The sequence below is a fragment of the Suncus etruscus genome, chromosome 11 (assembly GCF_024139225.1).
Source record: "Suncus etruscus isolate mSunEtr1 chromosome 11, mSunEtr1.pri.cur, whole genome shotgun sequence".
In the NCBI taxonomy this organism is placed as follows: Eukaryota; Metazoa; Chordata; class Mammalia; order Eulipotyphla; family Soricidae; genus Suncus; species Suncus etruscus.
Window position 1 is genome coordinate 42,577,787 of NC_064858.1, and position 22,631 is coordinate 42,600,417.

Here is a 22,631-nt window from a genome sequence, read left to right on the forward strand (position 1 = left end):
AAGCTCAGAGTCAGGCACACTTCTCTAAAATATGTCTCATATAGCAAGTGTAGGCTGCTATTAGTGGGCTTTGTTTGCCTCCTGGCTTTGACTCTTAGGCCTAAAATATTGGTATTCCCTTGGACAAACTTCTGATGGGCAGGCCAATCTAAAACAGTCCTAGAAACCCTCCTTCCCTTCCATCCCACACTCTTTTCTCCCTCCATCTCTTCCTTCCTTCCCTCTATCCCTAACCCTTTTTCTCCCTTTTTAATCCTACTCAGTCCCTCCCTTTCCTCCCTCCCTATCCCTCCTTGTACTCTCTCACTCTTTATCCCTTGCTATCCCTCCTCCATTTTCCTTGCCCCCCTTACTTCCTTCCCTCCCTCCCTCTCTATCCCTCGTACTTCCCTCCCTCCATCCTTTTCCCTTCTACCACTCTCCCTATCCCTAGTCCCTCCAAATCCCTCCTTCTTTCCCCTCTTCCTTCTTCCTTCTCCTTCTTCACTCCCTCCCTTCCTTCCATCATTGTTAAGTGGTTATCGCTTATTAGTAGGCACTGAGAATAAAAGACAGAGCCAAAATGCACAATTTCTGTTCTCTGTTTATAGATTAGTAAAACATCATCAATTAAAAGTTTAAGAAATGGCAAACTGCTCTTTAAGTTGAGAAAAATTTTAAAATTGGCTTTCCAGAGAGGAAAGGAAAGATGTCCTTCAAGTCCCCAAAATCAAGAGTTTTCTAAATAAAATGAATGACCAGCATCACAGATACAGAGAAAGTCATTTGTGGAGAAACACAATAAAGAATATAAAGGCTAACTAAGAGAGTGTCTGGAGTGACTCTCCATCACAGGATGCTTGGGGACCTTGTGGAAGAAGTACTTCCTGGTTCTGCCATTCTTCAGCACAGAAATAAGGAACAAAATGATCAGGTGTATGCATTTGTTTAAAATATATATTGTAGTTTACTGAAGTCAATACCTCACATTAGAAGACATGGCAATGGGGTAAAGCTACTGCAGATGCCCAAGCCTTGCAATGAAATTGTGTTGTAGGCTCTCCTACAGCACTGTGTAGAGGCCCATTTGAGAGTGACAGTCCCCAGCTACTCTTATCCGTTTCCTCACTTCAGCCTTGAACAAGAACAACTACCGGTCTACAACCATGACAAAGTGGGAAAGGGCCCTTACCTTAAACTTGGCTGGTCGGGGTCACCCAGCATCCCTAGCACAATCAGGAGGGATCCCTGAGACCAGAGCCAGGTAGCAGTCCTGAGCACCAGTCCCAAGCTCAAGAATAAACAAATTAAAATAACTATAAAGAGCTGGCATGACAGTAAAGACCTGTTCAGGTGGGACTCAACACTAGACACTAAATCTGTGATAGAATCAAGAAGTATCTAAGACATGATCTTGAGGCATCACTCTAAACATATTACTGAGTTACTTAATGATAAATCCATAGAAATAGCTTCACTACTTAACTAAGTAATTAAAAAAAGTGCTTCCATGAGAAGACTATAAAAACTGTACCTTGGAATGAGGCTACATCATCATTGTTGTAGCATCAATGACTTGGATTGCATAATTGGGGCATTATTGTAAAGAAACATCCATCAAGAGAGAAATATTTATCTCAAAAGGAGTGCTCTATTATTCAAAACTCATTAGTTTCAGTAAGACTAAGAAAGCTTTAAAGCAGATGGGATGATATATTAATTTTCCTAAATTTATTGGGGTATCTATAACCGAAAAAATGATCCAATGCTATTATTTTACACTTATTAGAAATCAAAAATCCAAAATAGTTCTTACTAGAGAAAAATTTTTAAAAATCAGGAGTCTTATCTACAGGAAAATCTGTTTCTAAGTATTTTCTAGAGTCTTGAGGCTACTGACATTCTTTCACTCGTGACCTCTTCTTTCAGCCTCAAAGGCCTCTCGTAATGTCTTCAAATCCATCCATATGGCTCTGACAGTTTGCATGTTTCTCAGGATTTATATGAGTAGGCTGGTCCCACCTGGATAATTGAGACTCATTTCTCTCTACCCATACCCTTAATTACACACACGGAATGCCCTGTGCCTTATGAGGTTATATATTCACAGCTTGAGACATCTTTGAGGAGTTATTATCTCACCAGCCACACATGACATGTAAATGCGAATCCTGATCCTAGATGGAATCTTGTACTAGAGAAACAGAAATGCAGAAGAACATCTTTTTGCATCCATTTGAAAGACAGCCAATGGACTGAAGTATTTTAGACATTGCTAAATTTATCGAAGCTGGCAACCACACCATGGTTATGTAAGAGAAAAATCCTTTACTTAGGAAATACACATTGAAGTATTTAGGAGTAAACTCAACAGCCATGGTTTATACACTGTACTGAACAGGCTTGAAAATAACAGTCACATGCATGAAGAGGAAACACATCTTTATAAAGGCAAATGAGGTAAAATGTTAAAAATACATGAATATGAATTAAAGGATATATGGGTAGTCTTTGGCTATTCTGACTGTTGAGTCTGGAAAAGAGGTGACTTTTGATTTTGGGGTGTAACCTTTAAACTTTGGATTTCGGTGTGTAACTTTTGATTTTCAAGGATCTTGTGAGATTTTTTTTTTCAGTTTGATTCAGAGCTTTAAAGAATATAGTTTATAGGAAGCTGTGTTTTTTCCTCTTATATCTTGTTTTAAAGATTTTTTTTTTTTTGCAAGTTATTTCAAAACCTCTGACGGGCAGGCAGAGCCACTGCCTGAGGTGGACCTCTGAGTTAGCGGCCTGCTGCCTCACAAAAGTAGTTTTAAACATCAGAACACAATGAAATATAACAAAACAAATATGGGGCAATAGTAAACATAAAATAGTACACTCAAGCATTAAGCAGGTGCCCAGGGAAAACAGACTTGAAGTTTAGAATTAATGCTAATTTTGCTTCTGTCACCAGCTGGCTGAAATTCATTAATAATAAAATAACTCCATGACCTCCCGCACGGCCAAGCCCAAAATCCAAAGTAGCACCTCCACTCTGACACAAGATACCTCCGCCCTGTCAGCAAGGGACATTCCCCGAGCTAAATCAGTACACACCCAAGGAATCACCTGGGAGGACTATCTAAAGAGACATCAGGCCCCAGGTGGGATCCCTGTAAGGTCATGAAGGGGCTGAACAGATGGTTATCCACGCTGTAGATTAGGAGACCACCTGAAGGGCTCAACCCATATCTCTGCATGCCATCAGTCTAGGAATTGGGGGTAAATTATGTCAGGAAGAGGCTGAACAGTCAGAAAATTGTGCCTTTTCTGTAAAAAATCATTGGGTGATTCAAACTGTATAAACCTATGAAATGCTTTGACCTGTATGCTCATTATCATATGAATTCCCTTAAAGGTTTGTAAAGTTTGATGCTGGGGGTGTGTGTCTCAGAGCAGACAAAATTCCTGGCTTGCTGTGACATCCAGAATTTTGAAAAGAAAATAAACCTGCGTGTGATTGCATCCTCAAGGTTTGTGGTTCCTCATTCGGTGGCGGGCGTTTTTCTTCCTGGGACCCCTGGCATCCCTGAACCCTGGGACCCTCCCTGAGATCGAGGGATCTCCAGCCCCTGATCCCATTCTGGGGCTAGGCCAGTTAGGTGGATTTAACATTACAACTTCACTTTAAATCTGAAAATATTTCTAAAGAAAAGTTAAAACAGTAATTCATTAACATAAAATTTAATTTGATTACAAACTGTTCACGTTTCATCAAAAACAAGTCAGTCATAGTCTATATGATTTTATAAAGTTTATAATCGGGGCCCAGAGCAATACCACAGTGGATAGGGCATTAGTCTTACACGTGGCTGAGCCCGGGACATCCTCTGTGGTTCCCCCAAGCCTGCCAGGAGTAATTTCTGACTGCAGAACCAGGAGTTATCCCTGAGCAGCAGTGAGTATAGCCCATAAACAAAACAAAACAAAAAAAAAGGTTATAATATTTTCAGAGGTGTGATACAAATCAGCAATCAAATTTTGGCCTTTGTATAATATTCCCAGTAAATGAAAAGAATCAGATGTTTAAGATTTCTTAAATCTAGGAACTTTTAAAGGAAATACTAACAGCCTGGCAATGTTAAAGTTTGCTGGAGTTGAAAATAGTTGGTTATTATCCCTGGATTTAAATACTAACTGGCCAGTCTAACCCAGCTATTTGTGAGAGAGGTAAAGAGAACCTTTAGAAAAGCAGCCTTCTCTTTTCAAGAGTATTTTGCTGCCTTTTAAAATCAAAGCAGAAAAGAAAAAGAAAAAGAAAAAAAAAAAAAAAGAAAATCAAGTACATTCTATTCAAGAGCTTTCTTCTGCCCAATGCCTTGGGCACAATTTTATTGCTTTGGCCCAAGTGAAGCTTTTGGTACCCAGCCTGACTCCCACTCCACCCTGTATTGTTCCAGACAAAAGATAAAGCAGCTGGGACCTTGAACAAATAGTAAGCAGCCTCTCCACTGGGAAACTCCTGTGGTTTTGGCAGAAATGAATATTTCAAAATGAGGTGAAACAAAGCTGAAGACCCTGCTCTGCCCAAAGTGCTGTGCACGGGCTTGTTTTTATTGCCAACTGTGGTAGCCAAGAACAGTTCCTCCAGCTATGCCAGGACAGTGTGCCAAGTTTAAAAAAAAAAAAAGCATAGTGGACTTTTCTCAATTACAGAAACAAGCAAAAATAAATATGTGGCAATGAATCAGAGTGTTTTTTTTTTACAAGTTTGGCTCTTACTATTACCAGTCGATACTCAAATCTAGGATCATACCAGCACAAAATAGTCTTTTTTTTTTTTTTTTAGAGCAGGGTAATATTTGTTGAATAAACCTGGAAATCTTAATCCAAAAAGGATAAGCCTTTCTTACTTGGATCCTTTATTTACAACACTTTCTTTTACTATTGTCATTACTTAAACCCATAATCTGTGACCCCAGGTTAAGAATAATGATTTAGAGTTTTCTTGTTAAGACTGTCACTTTCTAGTTGGAGAACCTTGAGTCAATTTTTGTATAGAAAAGAGCAGTATGTTATGTCTCCCTAACTCAGAGGGTTTTACTAGTTGCCCCAAAGGATAAATATGTGAAACCTTTTTGAAAATGGGAAAGTGTTATAGAAAGAGCAAATATAGTTCCTTGGTTTCAAAAGTCAAAGAAACAAGCACACATCAATTAGCCTGATCAACAAAAGTTAGTGCTGGTTCCCTATATTTTTCCTGAACAAAAAGATTTGTTGATAAAGTGATTGATCATATGAATTATTTTTCAGTTTGATTTATATACATATATATGTAGACATGTCTATCTATCATTTAAATATTGTTTTATGCTACATATATGTTCAATTTTAAGATCACACCTTGTGTTGCTCAGGGATCAATACTGATAGCACTGATGGTTCATATGGGATACAAGAGATTAAATCTAAGTCAGCCATATTCAAGGCAAGCACCCTTCCTGCTGTACCATCTCTCCCAACACCCAGCTATAATTTTGTATTTCTATTTTCTCCACTAAACTTCAATAGGATCGACAGTGAGCCAGACTTGAAGATAATTTCTTCAGCACAAAGAGATATATATGCTCTAAGGAATTATATATAAGGAACTTTACATAGGTCACAATGAAGTGCTTTTAAGCAATAAAAATAAATATACCATTGTTATTAATTAAAATTATAAAAATATTTACATCATCTAAAGTCTTTATGAAATACAATAACAGTACCAAAATAGAGATATTCCTAAAAAACCTGACATAGGAAACATGGTGATCGGTTAACTCACAGAAATAATGCAAAGTTTTAAAAACATGAACAAGGTAGATATAAAATAAATAATTTGGTATTTTATGAAAAAATATGGACTTGCAGAACAGAGAACAATTTAAATTGCTTTAACTCAAAGAACCTGAAATAGTTTATAAACTTAAATCGATCATATACTAGTATTTTGTACCAAAGGCACGGAACAAAATACACACAAGAAGTTGCAAAGTGGTATATGAAGCATATTGCTAGCAGATAATATAAAATATTAAAATTCATATATCAGGTGTATATCACAGGTAAAATTATACGGTTATAAGAGAACTATCAATCATAGCTACACATTTGAATACGTTCCTAAGAAGTAACATATTGCTAAAGAATTTGGAAATAAATCATTTTGTGTTCTCAAACTAACCATGAAAGAACCATGTGTTACCTTTTTAAGTACAAAAAAGAAAAGTTATATAAGTTTTTATGAAGAGTCTCTTAAAGGGCTAAAGTAAAAAGAAACTATAGTTAGCTCTAAGGACTATGACACTGGCAGGGAATACTGTCTGAGACATATAAGCTGAAATGTCAATCAATACTTAAAATTTAGCTGTATGTTCAAAGAAAAATACAGTTCAACTCCCAAAAAATATCCTCTTCAAATAGTGACATTAAGTAAGCTTCTAAATGTCAATATCCTTACAATTATAAATAATTCTATTTCTTTTGTAAACAATTATAATGAGCTCAAAGTGTACATACCAAAACCTCCATCCCGGGGACATATTTGAGGTTTATCAAATAGTCTTTTGGAAGATTAGCCACCTACGGAGACAACAAAATAAAAGAGAAATATATATATATATATTTAAGAAAGTCCATACATATAAAATAATCATATTGTTTTTAGTGATCTAGAAAAAAAATAACCTGTTATGTTTTTAAGTACCACTAAATTTCAATACTAATATAAAGTTTTTCATTCTTGACAGCTTTTATAATCCAAAGTACAATCCAAATATAAAGTGCATGAGAATACAAATTTCATGAGTTTCAAATTCATTATGAGTATCTCAGTACAATTTATTTAATTTTGGAAATCATCTGAATTTCAGTTTCCATCTGTGGTCACAGAATTCCTTCCCAGGACTGTCTTTCTATCTTCTTCTCCTTACTATCATAATACAATATATATTCCTTGTCAGTACTTCTTAAGGTAATGTCTCAATATCACCAAGGAGCCACTATTTGAAACGCCATGACAGACCTACTAAACCTTCTTAATAATTCCTAGAAATAACTGCAATGCATGTTCGTATTTGGGGTACATATACATTTTGATGTTGGTCCAGGAGGAAAAGATGCCGTGAAACATCAAAACAACAATTCTGTATTTGAAATAAAGGTACTTTCTCATTCAATAGCTTATATCTGGCTCTGTATTATTACTCAATCCACTTACTTAAGACTGAACTTTATTTGGTGGAGGGGGGGTTTGCTCTTCACTCAATGCTCAATGATCACTCCTGGTGGTGTTTAGGGACTATATTTGGTGCTGGAGGTTGAACCCAGATCAGCTACATGCAAGGCAACTGCGTACATGCTGTACTTCTTTTGTGACCCAAGCCTAAATATTTAAAATACCTAAAATGTTTGCTTCATTACTTAAAGAATTAAAAAATATATATCTAATGTTTTCATCAGTTATTGTGACATAAAGTGAATAAGCACCTGATTCTGAGATTGGATTGTGGAACAATTTCTAAACTCTAAGTCCTAGTTTCCCAAATATTGTAAAAGAAAAATAAAATTAGCGATGTAAAACAGTCATTTTATAAATAAAATAAAGGAAGGTGCCCAATAGATTCTATAAATACTGAATTCATCAGGTACTCAAGCTATACTGGCAACTGATTATATATATATATATATATAGGCATCCCTCCTTCTAAGTTATGGAATTCTAAGGTCATTTACTTCCTTTCCTACACACACCACCCATGTCATTCTACCCTTCTAGCATTGCCAGAATTTCTATCCAAATAATACAACCCATGATCAATTTAGCTTACTGATTCTCAAAATAGAATGTAATGTCAACATGTGGTTATACTCTTGTCTTTATTGTGCCCACCACATTTTTGAAGATTTATTTTTCCTCTTCCATTTAAATTTCTCCTGTCCCCATAGTATATTGGAATCTTGCACATGTTGGCTGCAGTATGTCATCTCCAATGACACATCATCCATAAGTTTCCCATTACATAGCACACTTTTTAAATTTTTCTTCAGCCTTGTAGATAGTTCCTTGAGCCTAGGAACAATTTGGGGTAAAATATTGACACAAAGACATAAAGTCAACAGGAGGGAGCCAAGTAAATCATTCTTTTGTGCTTTTACTATGCTTCTCCTTCACTGGCACCATCTAACATCAATCAACTCAGTCTTGCACCTATGAGTGACTGTATTTAAAGGTGTCAGGTAGTATGCAGATGAAAAGCTTAAATGCATAATCACATCTGATCTTGGAGCCTTGCTGAAGAAGAATCCAATAATGCTTAAAACAGTGCTTAACCATGGCAAGTGAATAAGGACAAACATACATTATACATTACAAGGGAGTGGGACATAGACATATACAAAGAGGAAAGCATATAGTTTGTTTGGGAGAACTGGGGAAAGATAAAACCGGTTCTAGAGGATAAGAGGTAAGAATACACACACATAGCTGTATCAGAGAGGGTTAAGGCAATCTGATGGGTGAAAGTTAAGTCCAGTGCATAGATAGCATAAACACTATAGTTCTGAGTCTGCCTTCAGGATATCATCAATTTCTCTTGGTGACTCTTCTATTCATTCCTCTTTCATCAGCTAAAGAGTTAACTAGGAAATTATTGTAAAGTTTTTAGTTGGACTTTCCTTTCTCAAAAAAAAAACTGCTTCACTTATTATGTTTAAAGTAAGATGCTTCACTGATTTTGTTTAAGCAGGTAGGACAGCTACATAGGAAGGTTAGTGTAAATTCTGAAAGCATCAATTGAAATAAGGGGAGAATAGAGATAAGGAGTAGAGATATCTAGAAAAGTACTGCTCTTATCTTTATTTTTGGAGGGTGTAACACCAGGCAGTGCTCAGGGGTTACTCCTGGTAGGCTCAGGGGACCATATGGGATGCCAAAATTCGAATAAGAATTAGCCGCATGCAAGGCGAGCTTACTCTTGATGACTCTGTGCTCAGGATCAACTCCTGGAGTGGGATGGGGGACTATATCTGGTGCCAGGGATGACTTTTCAGCTATGCTATCATTCTGGCCCTGTTCTTGTCTTAAATTATATCTAAAAACTAAGTTTGCAAAAGCAGAAACATAGTGGAGTTTCCTACACGTAGAATGAAAGGGCTAAGCAACCAAGGCTGTAAGACTGAAAAGGAGGTACACCAGCTCTGTTCAGAGTTTATTCCTGGTTCTGTACTCAGGAACTATATCTGATGATGTTCAGAAGACCATATACTGTCCCAGGGATTAAACCAAGGTCAGGCAAATACCTTACCTGCTGTACTATCTCTCTAGTCCCAAGACTACCAATTTTGAAAACAAGCAATTCTGCTGAAATGATCAAATAGTTCAGAACTTAAAAAAATGTTAAAGCCTCTTATCAGATTCCACTTTATTCCACTAAAATTTTTGGTTTGGTGTATGAGAATACTGATATAATGTATGATTGATAAAAGTGTGTAGAACTATAGAAAATCTTTTGGTGATGGACTGACTATCAAACAGACCTAATTTGCTAATTCTTTGTTGTAGCTTCAGTATTGACCATATTCAGTGATACTGGAAAGAATCAATAAGGGAACCACATGTGGAAGTGGTGAAAATTGAGCCAAGAAAAGCTTTTGCAAGCCAAACAGGCACTGATTATAAACCACAGCTTGAAGGAATTTGGACTGAGAAGAAAAAGAACTTGGAACACTATTAGCATCAACCTTTATTCGCACCAACCTCTGATCTATTCTATTCGCATCAACCTCCGATCTAGAATTCTATTGGTATAAACCTCTGATTCTATTCACATTAACCTCTGATCTAGAACCAGGCATACATCACTTAACTGTCATTGACATCTCTAGCTCTTAGGAAACTAGAGGTTGCTTGGACATACTTGATCAGACATTTAATTATCTGCTTTTTCTCATACATTCTAGATATGAAAAGAAGCAATGTAGTAGAAACTCAGGAGTCCCTTTTACCACTGGTTCATAAGATGTTGTGAACCCCTCTGGGGAAAGATTTGCAGTCAACAGCTTTCAGTCTCCTCAGACTCAGAGAAGTCTAAGAGAAATAAACAACCATGATGCTGGTTTTAAATATCACAGTTGACAAATGTGTAACTGCTTAGCGTAATGTTGGTAGTTCTGTATTCAGAAGCTAACCCTGGAGACATTTTCTGATAGTTTTCCAAGTCACCTTCTGTAAATACTTTATATACTAAGTAGATTAATTATCTTTAGTCTTCATATGATCTCACTGGGTTACCTTCTGTCAGTGAAGAATTTCCACATAAAGTAAGACGACCCTTTTCTCTCATAAAATAGAGTAAATCAAAACATTTTTGTTTGTTTCATAGACATACCTTATGAGAAAGATCTAATGGAAAGTCTACAATATGATTAGTTTCTAATCATTAAGTGACTACTGCCTAGGAAATCAAATGTAAAGGTACTATGGTAACTTAAACTGTAATTGATATTTAACACCTTACATTAAGGTGATCCTGCTCCAGAGACAAGCAGTTAGGGGCTCAAACTCTACTCAGCTTCCTGTTTCTAGGTTAGGATAATCTTGTCATCACTAGATCCCAATTTCCTTCCAGAGGCAAAAGCAATCGCCTCCTTGTAGAATTGTGAGGTTTAAAGGAATTCAAAGTAAATGCTTTGCATGGTGACTGGATAGTCACTCAATGTCCAATAAGTCCAGAAGCAGGAGACAAGGGATCCTCTCTCTATAGGAATAAGAACTATAAAGAAATAAAAATGTTTTCCTCAAAACATTTATGTACTTGACAATATAACAAGTGATCTAGTTGTCTGTGTTTAGAAACACTATATTTGATATATATACATATATATATGTACACATCTGTCCTTTCTTTGAATATTAAAAGTTCTAAAATTAGGTTCAAACAGGGAAAGAAATGTCTCTTGATCTCAGGAGAAGAAATAAATATGCTAAATATTGCAAACAAATAAAAACAATTTGGATCAGATGCCTCAAAGAATTGAGCTTATGTTTTGCACTCAGGGGCCCTGGATTCAATTCCTGATATCGCAGGCTCTCTGAACAGTGCCAGGACTGACCTCACACCTCTCAACACAGAGCTGAGAGTAGTGCATGCTCATCACTGGTGTGACCCAAACACCCAAGGACTGTGCTGGCAAGATAGCTGAGTGCATGCTCTTCATGCAATGGGCCCAGTACCGAATGATCTCAAGGGCACAGCCGTGAACGAAGCCCACCTTCATCCCAGCACAGAGCCAGGAGTGGCCTCAAGGCACCCTAAGGGATGTGTCTCAAATCAAACAATATATGTTCAAAAATATTGTACTATATTATTATTATTATATTACATTATATTATATTATTATAATAAGTACTAGTACTTCTTCCTTGCATTGGCTGACCCAGGTTTGATCCTCACCACCACATCTGGTCCTCAAAGCCAAACCAGAAGTGATCCCTAAGTGTTTAACCAGTAGTAAGCAACCTCTAGTATAACTGAGGGGGACTCGAACAGCAACCCCCCAACCCAAGAAAAAAATATCCCAACTATCAAATCACTGCCCATCCAAAGTCAGACAAAGCTAATACCTATGCTTGCAAAGAAAAGATGTCCTTAGAAATGCTTAGATTTCACCTAGCAATGGAAAGACTCAGAATCTCCAAACTTAATTTTAATGTAGTGGTAAATCATCTAAACCATATTCTCTATGAAGAATTTTTTTCTTTAAAAAAGCACACTGTATATGAACCATTAGTCTAATGTACAAAGACTTGTTATTGACTTCTTATTGGGCACATGTTATATAATTTCTTATCCTGTTAAACTACAAGAGTTGTGTAAGAGCTACTTAAAATATGAGCCTACCACAAAACCAGAAAGCCATTTCTTAGTTTTAATTCTATTCTACTGACTGAAATACACACACACACACACACACACACACACACACACAGAGTAATTTCACTCTTACCAAACTCTGAAAGCTTGGCAATCTGCCTGAAGCATTTGGAGGAAAACAAATAATTACCAGTGGATATTTAAAGATTAAAAGAGATTTAAAAAAGCAACAAAGTCACATTTAATTAATTCCTTAAATGAAAGAAAAGCATGGCAAATGGAGAGTATAATAGAAAGAACAAAAGGGGAAACTGATTTGAAAGGCTTCAACAAGTGGGTTCCTCCATATATTAACAGAACCATTAAAAGCTGAACCCTAGTCATTCTCTGGATAACTAGTTTCAAAAGTTTGATTCTTCCTCTCCTCAGCTATTAGACCTTTTCTTTAGGTAGAGATGGCTTCCCATCTAAAACAAGTCTTGCAACATTTTTTTTTTAGAAACAAAGCAAAATGTTCTGTAAATAGATGAACCATTATGCTGAGTAAACATACCAGAATGATTTCAAGGGAAACCATGGGGATGAGAGAGGCAGTACAAAGTGTTCAAGGAGAATTAAAAAAAAATGACAGTAAAGTTATAAATCATGTGCCTTTGACATGAGAACCACCCCCAAGCAAATAAACTTGGGAATTTGTGGGCCTAGTTCACACTACCCCCTAATGTAAAGGCCACATTGATAGAGACAGCAAATAAATGATGGCAGAAATGATGGTGAGGGCCAAGGCAAATAGGCAGTGTCAACTGACTGTCCTCTCAAATAAACTATCAAGATCATCCCTACAAAGCAAATCCCTCTTATTTCAGTCGAAGCATTACTTTAGTCGAAGCATTACTAAATTCTTTCAAAGGAGTAATCTGAAGAAATATCATTATGGAAATTAAAATCAAAACTTCAGAGCTAAAAAGAGCCTTCACAGTTATCAAATTTACTAGCTCTTATCGTTGTGGGATATGGGAATGGTAGACTTTTCTGGGAAGCAGATGAGCTGTAGGTCTTCTCAGAAATGCGTAGAAACAAAATTTGGTGTCAGATCTAGAAGGGGTTGATGTTTGGGAATTGTAGATTAAGAATTATTGATCATGCCCTTGGTCCTCATTTTCAGAAACAAACAAACAAACAAAAAAACCAGGATGAATCCCAAGAAGGTTCAGGGATGATTTATCTGTGGTCATCAGCTCACTGCTTAGCAAAGCTGGTCTTTGAACAACCCAGGGTTTATGTTTCGGAGTTTCAGCCCACATGCCCAACAGAGGAGTGGGAGCATTTTCATCTGGAACTCTACAGTTACTTACTTTCAGATTAGTGACATAAATATTAAGCTAACAAGAGACATAGTTAGCTTCATCACAAACAAGAAAATGCAGAATAGGCACCATCGACAAAAAGGTGCTACTACCTCCAGGCAAATAATTATCCTCCTGGAATGGTGCCTACAAAAAACAACAGTTTCTCGAGCCCATCTCTACACGCTATATGCTGCTGATACTGTACTGTAAAGTACAGCTCTACATTTAAAAAAATACCTTAACAGATTACGATTGGACAGTATTCAAATGATGATGACCCATGCATGCTGGTTGAAAACAGTGTCTTTCCGATAGTTTTTCACAGCCTTCATTCTGTTTTTAAGCCAAGTCTTCTTTGGAAACCAGGAGACATAAACTAAAGGCAAGCAGCTGGGTGGACTTTAGGAGCTAGTTTGAGAGAAACCATAGTTCTAGGAGATAAGAAGCACATGGATAAAGTCCCATGCACCTTCAAGCTTCACAGTTCTTTGGCTTGAAATTCCTTATTTATAAAATACTTAGTCTAGATTGTCTCTGAATTCCCTTCCAGCTCCAAAATATTTGAGCAGGCACTTACTTTGTTCTTGGCATTGCTCCCTTGACTTACTTACTTACTCCTTATAATCACTTTATGAAGTTAGGTATAAATTTTTTTGTTGCTGTTCATTTTGGTTTTAGGCCACACCCAGCAGTGTCTGGCTTTATACTCAGAAATTACTCCTGGTAGGCTCAGAGGACCACATAAGACACAGTGGGGGAGCGGGTTTCAGAGCTGGGTTGGCCAAATTCAAGGCAAATGCCCTATCCACTGTGCTATTAATCTGGCCCCTGAGGTTATTAGTCAATAGCTGATGAAGGAACTTTGGCACAGACATGTGCTGAATTAGTATATGATAAAAATTAATACTTATGATTATATAGATGAAGAGATATGCACATAGATGCATAGATTAATCTGTGGCACAAAATTAAGTAGAAATTGATATTTAGAAGGGAGTAATAAGACAAGGTCCAAGAGCTGGGATTTAAATTCAAGTCTGAGGATGTGGGCTGGAGTGATAACACAATGGTAGGGTGTTTGCCTTGCAGGCTGCCAACCCAGTATGGACCTGGGTTCAATTCTCAGTATTCCATATGGTCCCCGGAGACTGCCAGAAGAATTTCTTTTTTTTTTTTCTTTTTTATTTTTGGACACACCTGGTGATGCTCTGGGGTTACTCCCGACTATGTACTCAGTAATTGCTCCTGGCTTGAGGGACCATATGGGGGATGTCAGGGGATACAACCACAGTCTGTTCTGGTTCAGCCACATGCAAAGCAAATGCCCTACCACTGTACCATCTCTCCAGCCCCAGGAGAGATTTCTGAGTGCAGAGCCAGGAGTAACTCCTGAGTATTGCCAGGTGTGGCCTCCCCCTCAAAAAAATCCAGTCTGAGTATACTCAAATCCCTTCTCTTCAGCAAGGTATTGACACAGTCTAAGTCTCACCTTATATCATGAAATCTTGAAATGACACCCATTCGTGTGTTGCTATTATGGTGATAGTGACCCACAAGTATTTTCTTTACATAGATGGGTTGTTTAGGAAACTATAAACACACCCATATCAGGGATTATTTTCTAATTTTCATTTTTCCAATTCATTGAAAAATGGGCTGAAAACCATGAAGGACTCACGTCACTTAGAAGTAATTTTCTCAGTAAGTTTTTGATTAACTTGATATTTGGAGGAGGTTCAGTAATCCCTAAAAAACATACTAATATTTTTAGTCACTTTTGAAATTGAAAATTTCCCTTAAGTCAGTTGCTGCAAGAGAGGGAAAATTTAAAATGTTTCTCATGAGTTGACATTTTTCCTTGGGGTGAAGAACTACAGTTTAGTGTTAATATTAATCAGTATCCCTTTCCAGGAACCTCTTTCTCATTAACACTTGTGGCTATTTCTTGTCTCAATTGACAGGTAAACACAGAAAATAAGCAGAGGGTCAGAGATACTGGAAAATTCTTCTACCTTATTTCTGCCATTAGCTTGACATTCCATAGAAAGAGGAGCTATCATTAAACAGCATTTCTCAAACAACACTTAGAGCTTACTAACATGCTACTTGAATATGCTTGATCAATGGTCATACATTTTATATTCTTTAAGCTAACATCATAATTGAACCAAACTCCATTATGTCTTCTGTATGTATTAAATGTATAATTCTATGTATCCCACCTCAGCTCTGTGGTTATACAAAATGCCCCCCAAAAAGCTGGCATTGTCCAGTGATAACCTACTATAAGAAAATTTTGAATGCTACCATTAATCTGACATCTTTATGTAGTGATACAATCATACATAAAACTGCTCATAGTGAAAACAGGTTTTCAAGATAGGCAAGATAGGCCAGAGACATACATTATACAGAACTGAAAGCTTATGCCTAGCCTATGCTATATGGTTCCCAAGCACCTGTCAGCGTGATTTTTGAGCACTATTTTGTCAGCCCCAAGCAAAATTAAAATGAGGGCAAGACACTTAGGCCTCCAAACTTTGACAAGATGGATTATTCAAAGCAAGAGTTCTTAAATCTTTTCTGAAATGTCTTTAAAATAAAGATGCCTTGGATATTCCTTAGAGCTACTGAGTCCATTTCTTGGATCAGAGCCCAGCTGCTTGTAATTTTACTGTGTCTCCTCTCACATTTGGAGGCTTAGGAAGAAGATATATATCCTCTGCTTGCACAAGGTACAGGTTCAATCCCTGGCATGCCAGTGCTTTCAAATAAGGCACCACTGATGACTACAATGTTGGGAGCACATCATTATTTGACTCATCAACATGTAATGAGTATTTTCACTTCTACAAAATGTAGAAAGTAAACATATTGTCTTGTTTAAATAAACACATTGCATCACAAGCCAGAAAGTCTAGAAAAGGGTAAGGGATCTATGTTTAAACCAATACTTTATCCAACATCTACCTGACTATATGGTAAACAAGTGTTGAAAAGCATTGGTCACTAGCCCCTCATTTCAAATATGTCCCTATATTTCAGATAAAAGTCACCAAAATTATGTGTGTGGAGAGGGGGTGTCTTCCTAAATTCTGCTCTAAGACTATGTTGGCAAAACTGATGATCTTAACATTAAAAGTCTATTTGTTCATTTGGCAAAGAACACAAAAGAAAATATAAAAACTAGGTAAGGTGTACCAAAAACTAAGAAGATGAACAAAGCCCAACCTATTCCATTATTATTATCTCAAGTAACACACATGCCTTTATTTTTTGTTTCATAGAGAGCCTTCACAACTCTTTCCTGTCATCACATCACCTGTATTCTCTACTCAATATTCAGATAACTTTGGCCATCAAATCTAAGCTAAGGGTTTACAGATGCTTCTTTCCTCCTAGATTATGAGGTGGCCAGAACACATTCCAATGGGAACATGTTTCCTTCCCTTCTTCCTGCTCAGCACCACTAAGAGAAACACAGCATGGAGCTGGCTGTTACCACAGGATACCAATGCAAATTGCTTTCACTGAGGAAAAATTTGCAACATGACCTATACGGGTGATGAGTCTGTTGAACATGGGGACAGCAAATCACACTCCCAGTCATGAACACTCTCAGGTTAAACCCAGACACAACACTTAGAAAGGAGAGAAGAGCCATCTCTTATTTAATTCTTTCCCTTGGGATTGTTAGAAAATAGCAGGGAGGCATAAGGAAGTGGGGTTTGAATACTAAGGAACCCACAAAAAAAGATCATGGGGGAAAAGTACAGCAACACCAAGAAAACCCTCCAACCATTCCCACACATTTGTGCTCTGGGTAAGCCTCACCTACTAATTCTCATCTCCCTACTTTTAATGTCTAGAAATAAGATATAAAGAAATATCAATGATCTGAAAAACAGACCAAAATCCACTGAGTTAAGACAAGATAAAGCAAAAATTCATTTCATCAAAAAAATTAAGAAGGAACTAATGATAGATCTCAGCAGAGTATTCAGTACCAACTTCCATCATCAGCATATTTTCCCCTATGTCCCCCCACAGCATTTCTGGGGTGACCTCGATAGCTCCCAATACTGCTAAGCTTGTGCACTGAACCCTCCAGATGAACCAAGCAACCAAATATCACAAGGAATAGCCCCAAGGGAGCCAGAGAGATGCCTGGGAAACAGTTCACTTACCAGCTTTCTGATGTCTTTCACATCATCAGTCACACTGTTCTCACAGATCCCTTTAGTTTTGACAAGAAGATTAAATAGGAGCAGTTGAAGATAAATGCAAGTGATAATCCAAGTCTACATGGAAACAAAAAAAACCACAAATAATTGGTGGGTGATCAGTTCAAATCTATAATCAAAGGGCTCACACTAATATGAAAAGGCTCATCAACATTATTGTTCCTACTTACCTAAATCTAAGCAAGGGTTAAGCATTTCAACTATACTCACTGGTGTTTTGTTGCAGTTGGATTTTTTTTTTTTCATTGTTAATTCTCAGTTTAAATTCTTTTTTTTTCTCACTTCAATGACATTATTATTAACTCTGGTCAAATCATTTTAACAGTCAATTTCCTAATGGCAATTTGGTATGAACTTGTAGCAACAAGTAAAGGATTTATCACTGAGACTGTTTTCTAAAAACTCAAAAAAGCATCAAATTCATGCCTCAAGGTACAGAAAGCAAGTTTCTCTACTTTACACGTGGATTCTGCAAGAGGCAGCCTCACCTCAGCCAACCTTAAATCCAGTCTCTGACACTATCCAACCAAGTGAAGGTGAAGGAGAGATTTGAAAAACCAAAAGAGAATTTAACCTAATTTGTGAAACATCAAAGAATCAAGACATTGAGTCACAGCCTTTAACCATTTAATAAGGAAAATTATTTCCTTAGCCAAAGGGAAGGCGTTCCTTTCTGAACCCTAGCAGAAATCATGCCAGTACACCCATGCACGCACGCGCGCGCGCACACACACACACACACACACACACACACACACACACACACACACACACACCCCTCATCAAATATAACACCTTCAACCATCTATCAATTACTTTTAAGCATGTCTTATCTTATTATAGTATAGCTTAGGTTTTAAAGAATTTGAATATCTGAGTTGTTGTTTCTTTCTGAACCCTAAATAAAAGAACCTGCATATTAAAATAAAGAAATTCTTTAGCTGTTGGGACAGTTCTAAGGATAAGTAAGCATGTTTTGCAGGACAGAAACTTGGGTATGAATCCTGGAACTAGCATGGCACCAGTGGACCCCAGAACAGTCCACAGGAAATAGCCTCAGAGCACAAAAATAGTGTAAACCGCCCCCCCCCAAAAAAAAAAAAAACCCAAACCAAAAAACCTCCAATAAACCTTTCTGAATAGAAAAGCAGTCTAATGTTTCTAATTCAATACCAATTGACCCAGCACATATTCTGAGACACAGACTGAGCCAATCACTGGAAAAATAAAGATGATGAAGTTGCCCTTGAAACTCTGGGGCAGGCCCATCAATATTGATAAATGCTTTGGGGACACAAAGGAGGAAGCAATATATCGATAAGCCTTAAGCAGGGAGAAATTCTGGCAGGAAGACAGTGTGCCAGGAAATACAGAGAAAATGTAACTTCAGCTGAATTTTGGAGGGCAGAGCAGAGTTTGCTAGAGAGAAAAAAAAGCAACAGTCATTTCAAGAAAAATAAAGAGTGGAGCAGATTTGTGGAAATGTGAAGGTGTATTTTAATATGGGTGAGATTTCATTTAGGAACTAATATTTATGATTCTCATCTAATAATTGTGGAATCTCATCTTCAGGACTAGAAATTTGTCTTATTACTGTGGGTAGCCATGTATTAAAATCACTATATTCTTTTTTCAATTCATATCTAGAAGCTAACTTGATATTAAACTAAACCAAATTTGTTAAATTTGTTAAACTAAAATTTGTTACAATTTGCTAAGGCTACAATGTGACCCACACAGATTTACAAGTTTTTAAAATTAAAGTCCTTTAAATTTCTTTCTATTTTCATCTTTTAGCAGTTATCCTGCTTAATTTTATTTAAGGCTACTTTCAACTTAGTGGAATCAGATTTTTCATAGCACCATCTCTCTTGAGCCAAAACAAAGACTAAAGTAGACAAATGCTTTGTATTGTGAGGTTTCTTTTTTGAACAATCCCAACATATAAAATAGCCTCTATTAAAAGTCTTCCTCCCGGAATAAAAATATGATTGATTAAGACCAAACATCCTTTCACAGTATAGTTCCCAAGACATGTGGCCATAGCAATAGTACAACATGTAGGGATTTTTGCCTTGCAGTCTGCTGACCAAGGTTTGATCCCTGACACCCTATATGGCCCCTTGAGTTTGCCAGGACTAATCCTTGAGTGTAGAGCTGGAATTAAGTCCTGAGGACCTCCAGGTCTGGCTGAAAAACAAAACAAAAATAATTGCGAAGACCTAAGCTCTCTTGAAATATAGTTCTCCCTAATTATTTGCATTAAAAGCCAATTTCACTAATAAAATTTTGCACACTGTAGGATTTACAAAATATTAAAGAAGAAATTCTGTTACTATTCAGGGAGCTGCAGTGATAATATAGTGGGCAGGGCACTTGCTTTGCACATGGCCAACAGGGGTTCAATCCTTGGTATCTTATCTGGTCCGGTTAGTTCTGCTGAGAGCAATCCTTGAGCACAGGGCCAGAGTAAAACTTGAACACTACTGGAGGTAGCCAAAAAAAATTTTTTTTTGGTTTTTTTTTTTTTTTTTAAATAAGGAAGTATTACCATTCTAAACTCAAACACATTCAATGCTTAGTATAGTACATCAAAGGTATATCTTGTTCTTTACAGAAAGTTCTCTGAAAACATTATAACATAATTACAGGATACACACAAAATTAAATATATCAGCCTGATGCAACTATTCAGTACTGCATACAATGCATTATTTATAAGACACCACAAGGACACAATTCTTATAAATTAACATGGATTGTTGTTCTCAGGTTTGTGCTATTTATACCTGTTAGTGATAGTGACCATTAACTTTTTTTTAGGTTTGGAGTCAAAGGAGCACTGTAAGAAAACAATGTTAGTATGGCAATTATCGTTTGCATGGGCCCACCAAAGTATGGGGGTCATGGAAAGGAAAAACTCTGGCCTAAGTACAAGGAGACCCTACCCCTGAAGTTTCCTGACAGAAGACCATTTCTAGGCTCCAGGCAAACCAGTTTGTCCAATCCCGGTCATTGTCTGGAGTGCCCATACAGTTATATCTTTCACAGTCTCTGTTGTTGATCTCACGCCTCTGCATTAAAGGTCCTGGAATCTGTACATCCCACATTGAAGTCAGGATGGTGCAAAGCGGCGTCTAATTTCATCTCATAATTAACGAGCAATGCAGAAAGCCCTGTCCAGTATGCAAGTCGTTGTTGTTGTTTAAATCTTCTCAGCGTTAAGGGAAGACTGTCTTGAGTAAATCGATGTCAGAGCAGCAGTCGGGTCTTCCCCGGTAGAGGATTGCTTCAAGGTGATGTCATAAACAACGTTGAATATTTCATAGATGGCTTCCTTGGTTCAGGGGTGACTGGAAAATGCCCAAACCTCTGAAGCCTGTTCCAGGTCATCATGTCAATGTTCAGGGTTTGTAAGGTTCCACTGCACCACAAGATTAGTGTGTTCCCATCTCTATTAGATAAGAACTTATTTGTATGTATAGTATTTTCCATTTTAATGTGCCCATGCAAACAAGAAATAATGCCACCTGGCGTTATCAGCACATAAGGGGGCTGCAAGAACAAGTCCAACAATCCCCGTGACCTGGTTCAAACATAAGCATTAAACTGAGGGACTCTTTCACCAAAATGTCTTATTGAACAGTTCCCAGCAAGATTGGTGCCTATGGGGATGCTAGAACAAGTCCAATAATCTAATTGACTTGGTTCTTATATATATGTTAAGTGGAGGGACACTTCTACAAACTTCCTTATTTAACAATGAGCCAGGTCTTTAAGACAATGTTTAGGGTGTAAGGTCCTACTGCATTACAAGATTTGTGTGTTCCCATCTCTATAAGTTAAGAATGTGTTTGAATATAATTTCCCATTTTAATGTGCCTATGCAAAGGAAGAACAGTATCACATGGTGAAATTGGTGTCTATGGGGATATTAGAACAAGTCCGACAATCGAATTGACTTGGTTCTTATATAAACTTTAAATGGAGGGACACTTCTACTAACTTCCTTATTTAACAAATAACCAAGAGATAAAAAGTGGGGAAAATAAGCAATCTAAGACAGTGGACTCAATAGTCACCGTATATGGGAACTAATCAGAAACCTAGTATGGTAGCAAACACAGTTACACAGTGAAGAAAGGAAGAGGCCAAGAAGCCATTGAGAGTGAATTCCTTTCCTTAATCTTATTTTATGCCCACTAATAAAGAGAAATTAACTAAATATTCATTTACTTATGTGTCAACAAAAATTGATTGTGCAGTACCTAAAACAATAGTCCAGTCATAGCTTATCTACTTTGCAAGTATTTTTGCCATGAGTTCAAAGCCCCATGTGGCCTGAGCTCAATCTTGGCAGTTCAGCTCTTTGAACCTGGTTAAGTCTGTAGACTGTGAGCCAAATTCATCACCCTAGATTCGATTGATTCCCCACAGTCCCACATCCAGGGGCGTGGCTCTTGGTAAGTGCCTCAGCAACAAATATGTGCTATTTTAGGAGCCAAGAAGCTGACCCAGTGGATCACACAGGCGAGACACACAGCAACACCCCACAAGCACCATAATGATGACTTTTTCCCTCAACGAAGTTAGCAACACCCAGAAAGCAAGTGTGAGACCTCTACCACTAAAGGTGGGCATATCTTGGGTGCACTATGGCAGAGTGTGCACGGATTAAATCTGAATGTGCGTCCTGCAGTAAAGACCCTCGTCAGGGCTTGTTTCAAGCTGGGCCATCATAGCAGGATCCAAAACAAAAATTCAGGAGGGAATAAAGGAAAATATACTGAGCTGCTGGGGTGTGTGTGCTGAGCATTGGTGTAGAGGTGAGGAGCATGTTTACTTCTGGAAAGGCGCAGAGCCCCACCCTTCCAAAAATGATCTTTCTAAAGAGCAAAGTTCTCAGAGACTCACCTGCAAACAAAAGTGACTAGGTTCTATTGCTTGTCCAAGGGTGTTAACATGGAAAGAAAAAGGATATGGTATGAAGAGGATTGAGGCTCTGATGTTTTAGGAATAGCAGTGATGTTGTTCAGGTAGATAGTTGCATGCACAAAGCAACCTAGCCATCATGCAGAGCCAAGCAATTAGTGAGCGCTGAGGAAGTTGAGGCAGGAAACCAAAGAACTTTCAGGCAGGCAGTGGTCTGACAGAACCAT

At 37.5% G+C, this 22,631-nt stretch overlaps 1 protein-coding gene across 1 annotated transcript in view; it reads right to left on the reverse strand.

Moving 5' to 3' along the window:
- Positions 1-22,631, reverse strand: part of KITLG (KIT ligand) — an 86,307-nt gene that overhangs the window by 29,136 nt on the left and 34,540 nt on the right. The window contains exons 2-3 of the mRNA XM_049783968.1: positions 17,416-17,529; positions 6,526-6,588 (exon numbers count right to left, since the gene is read on the reverse strand). Coding sequence (XP_049639925.1) covers positions 6,526-6,588; positions 17,416-17,529 — 177 coding nt within the window. The remainder of the gene's footprint in view (positions 1-6,525; positions 6,589-17,415; positions 17,530-22,631) is intronic.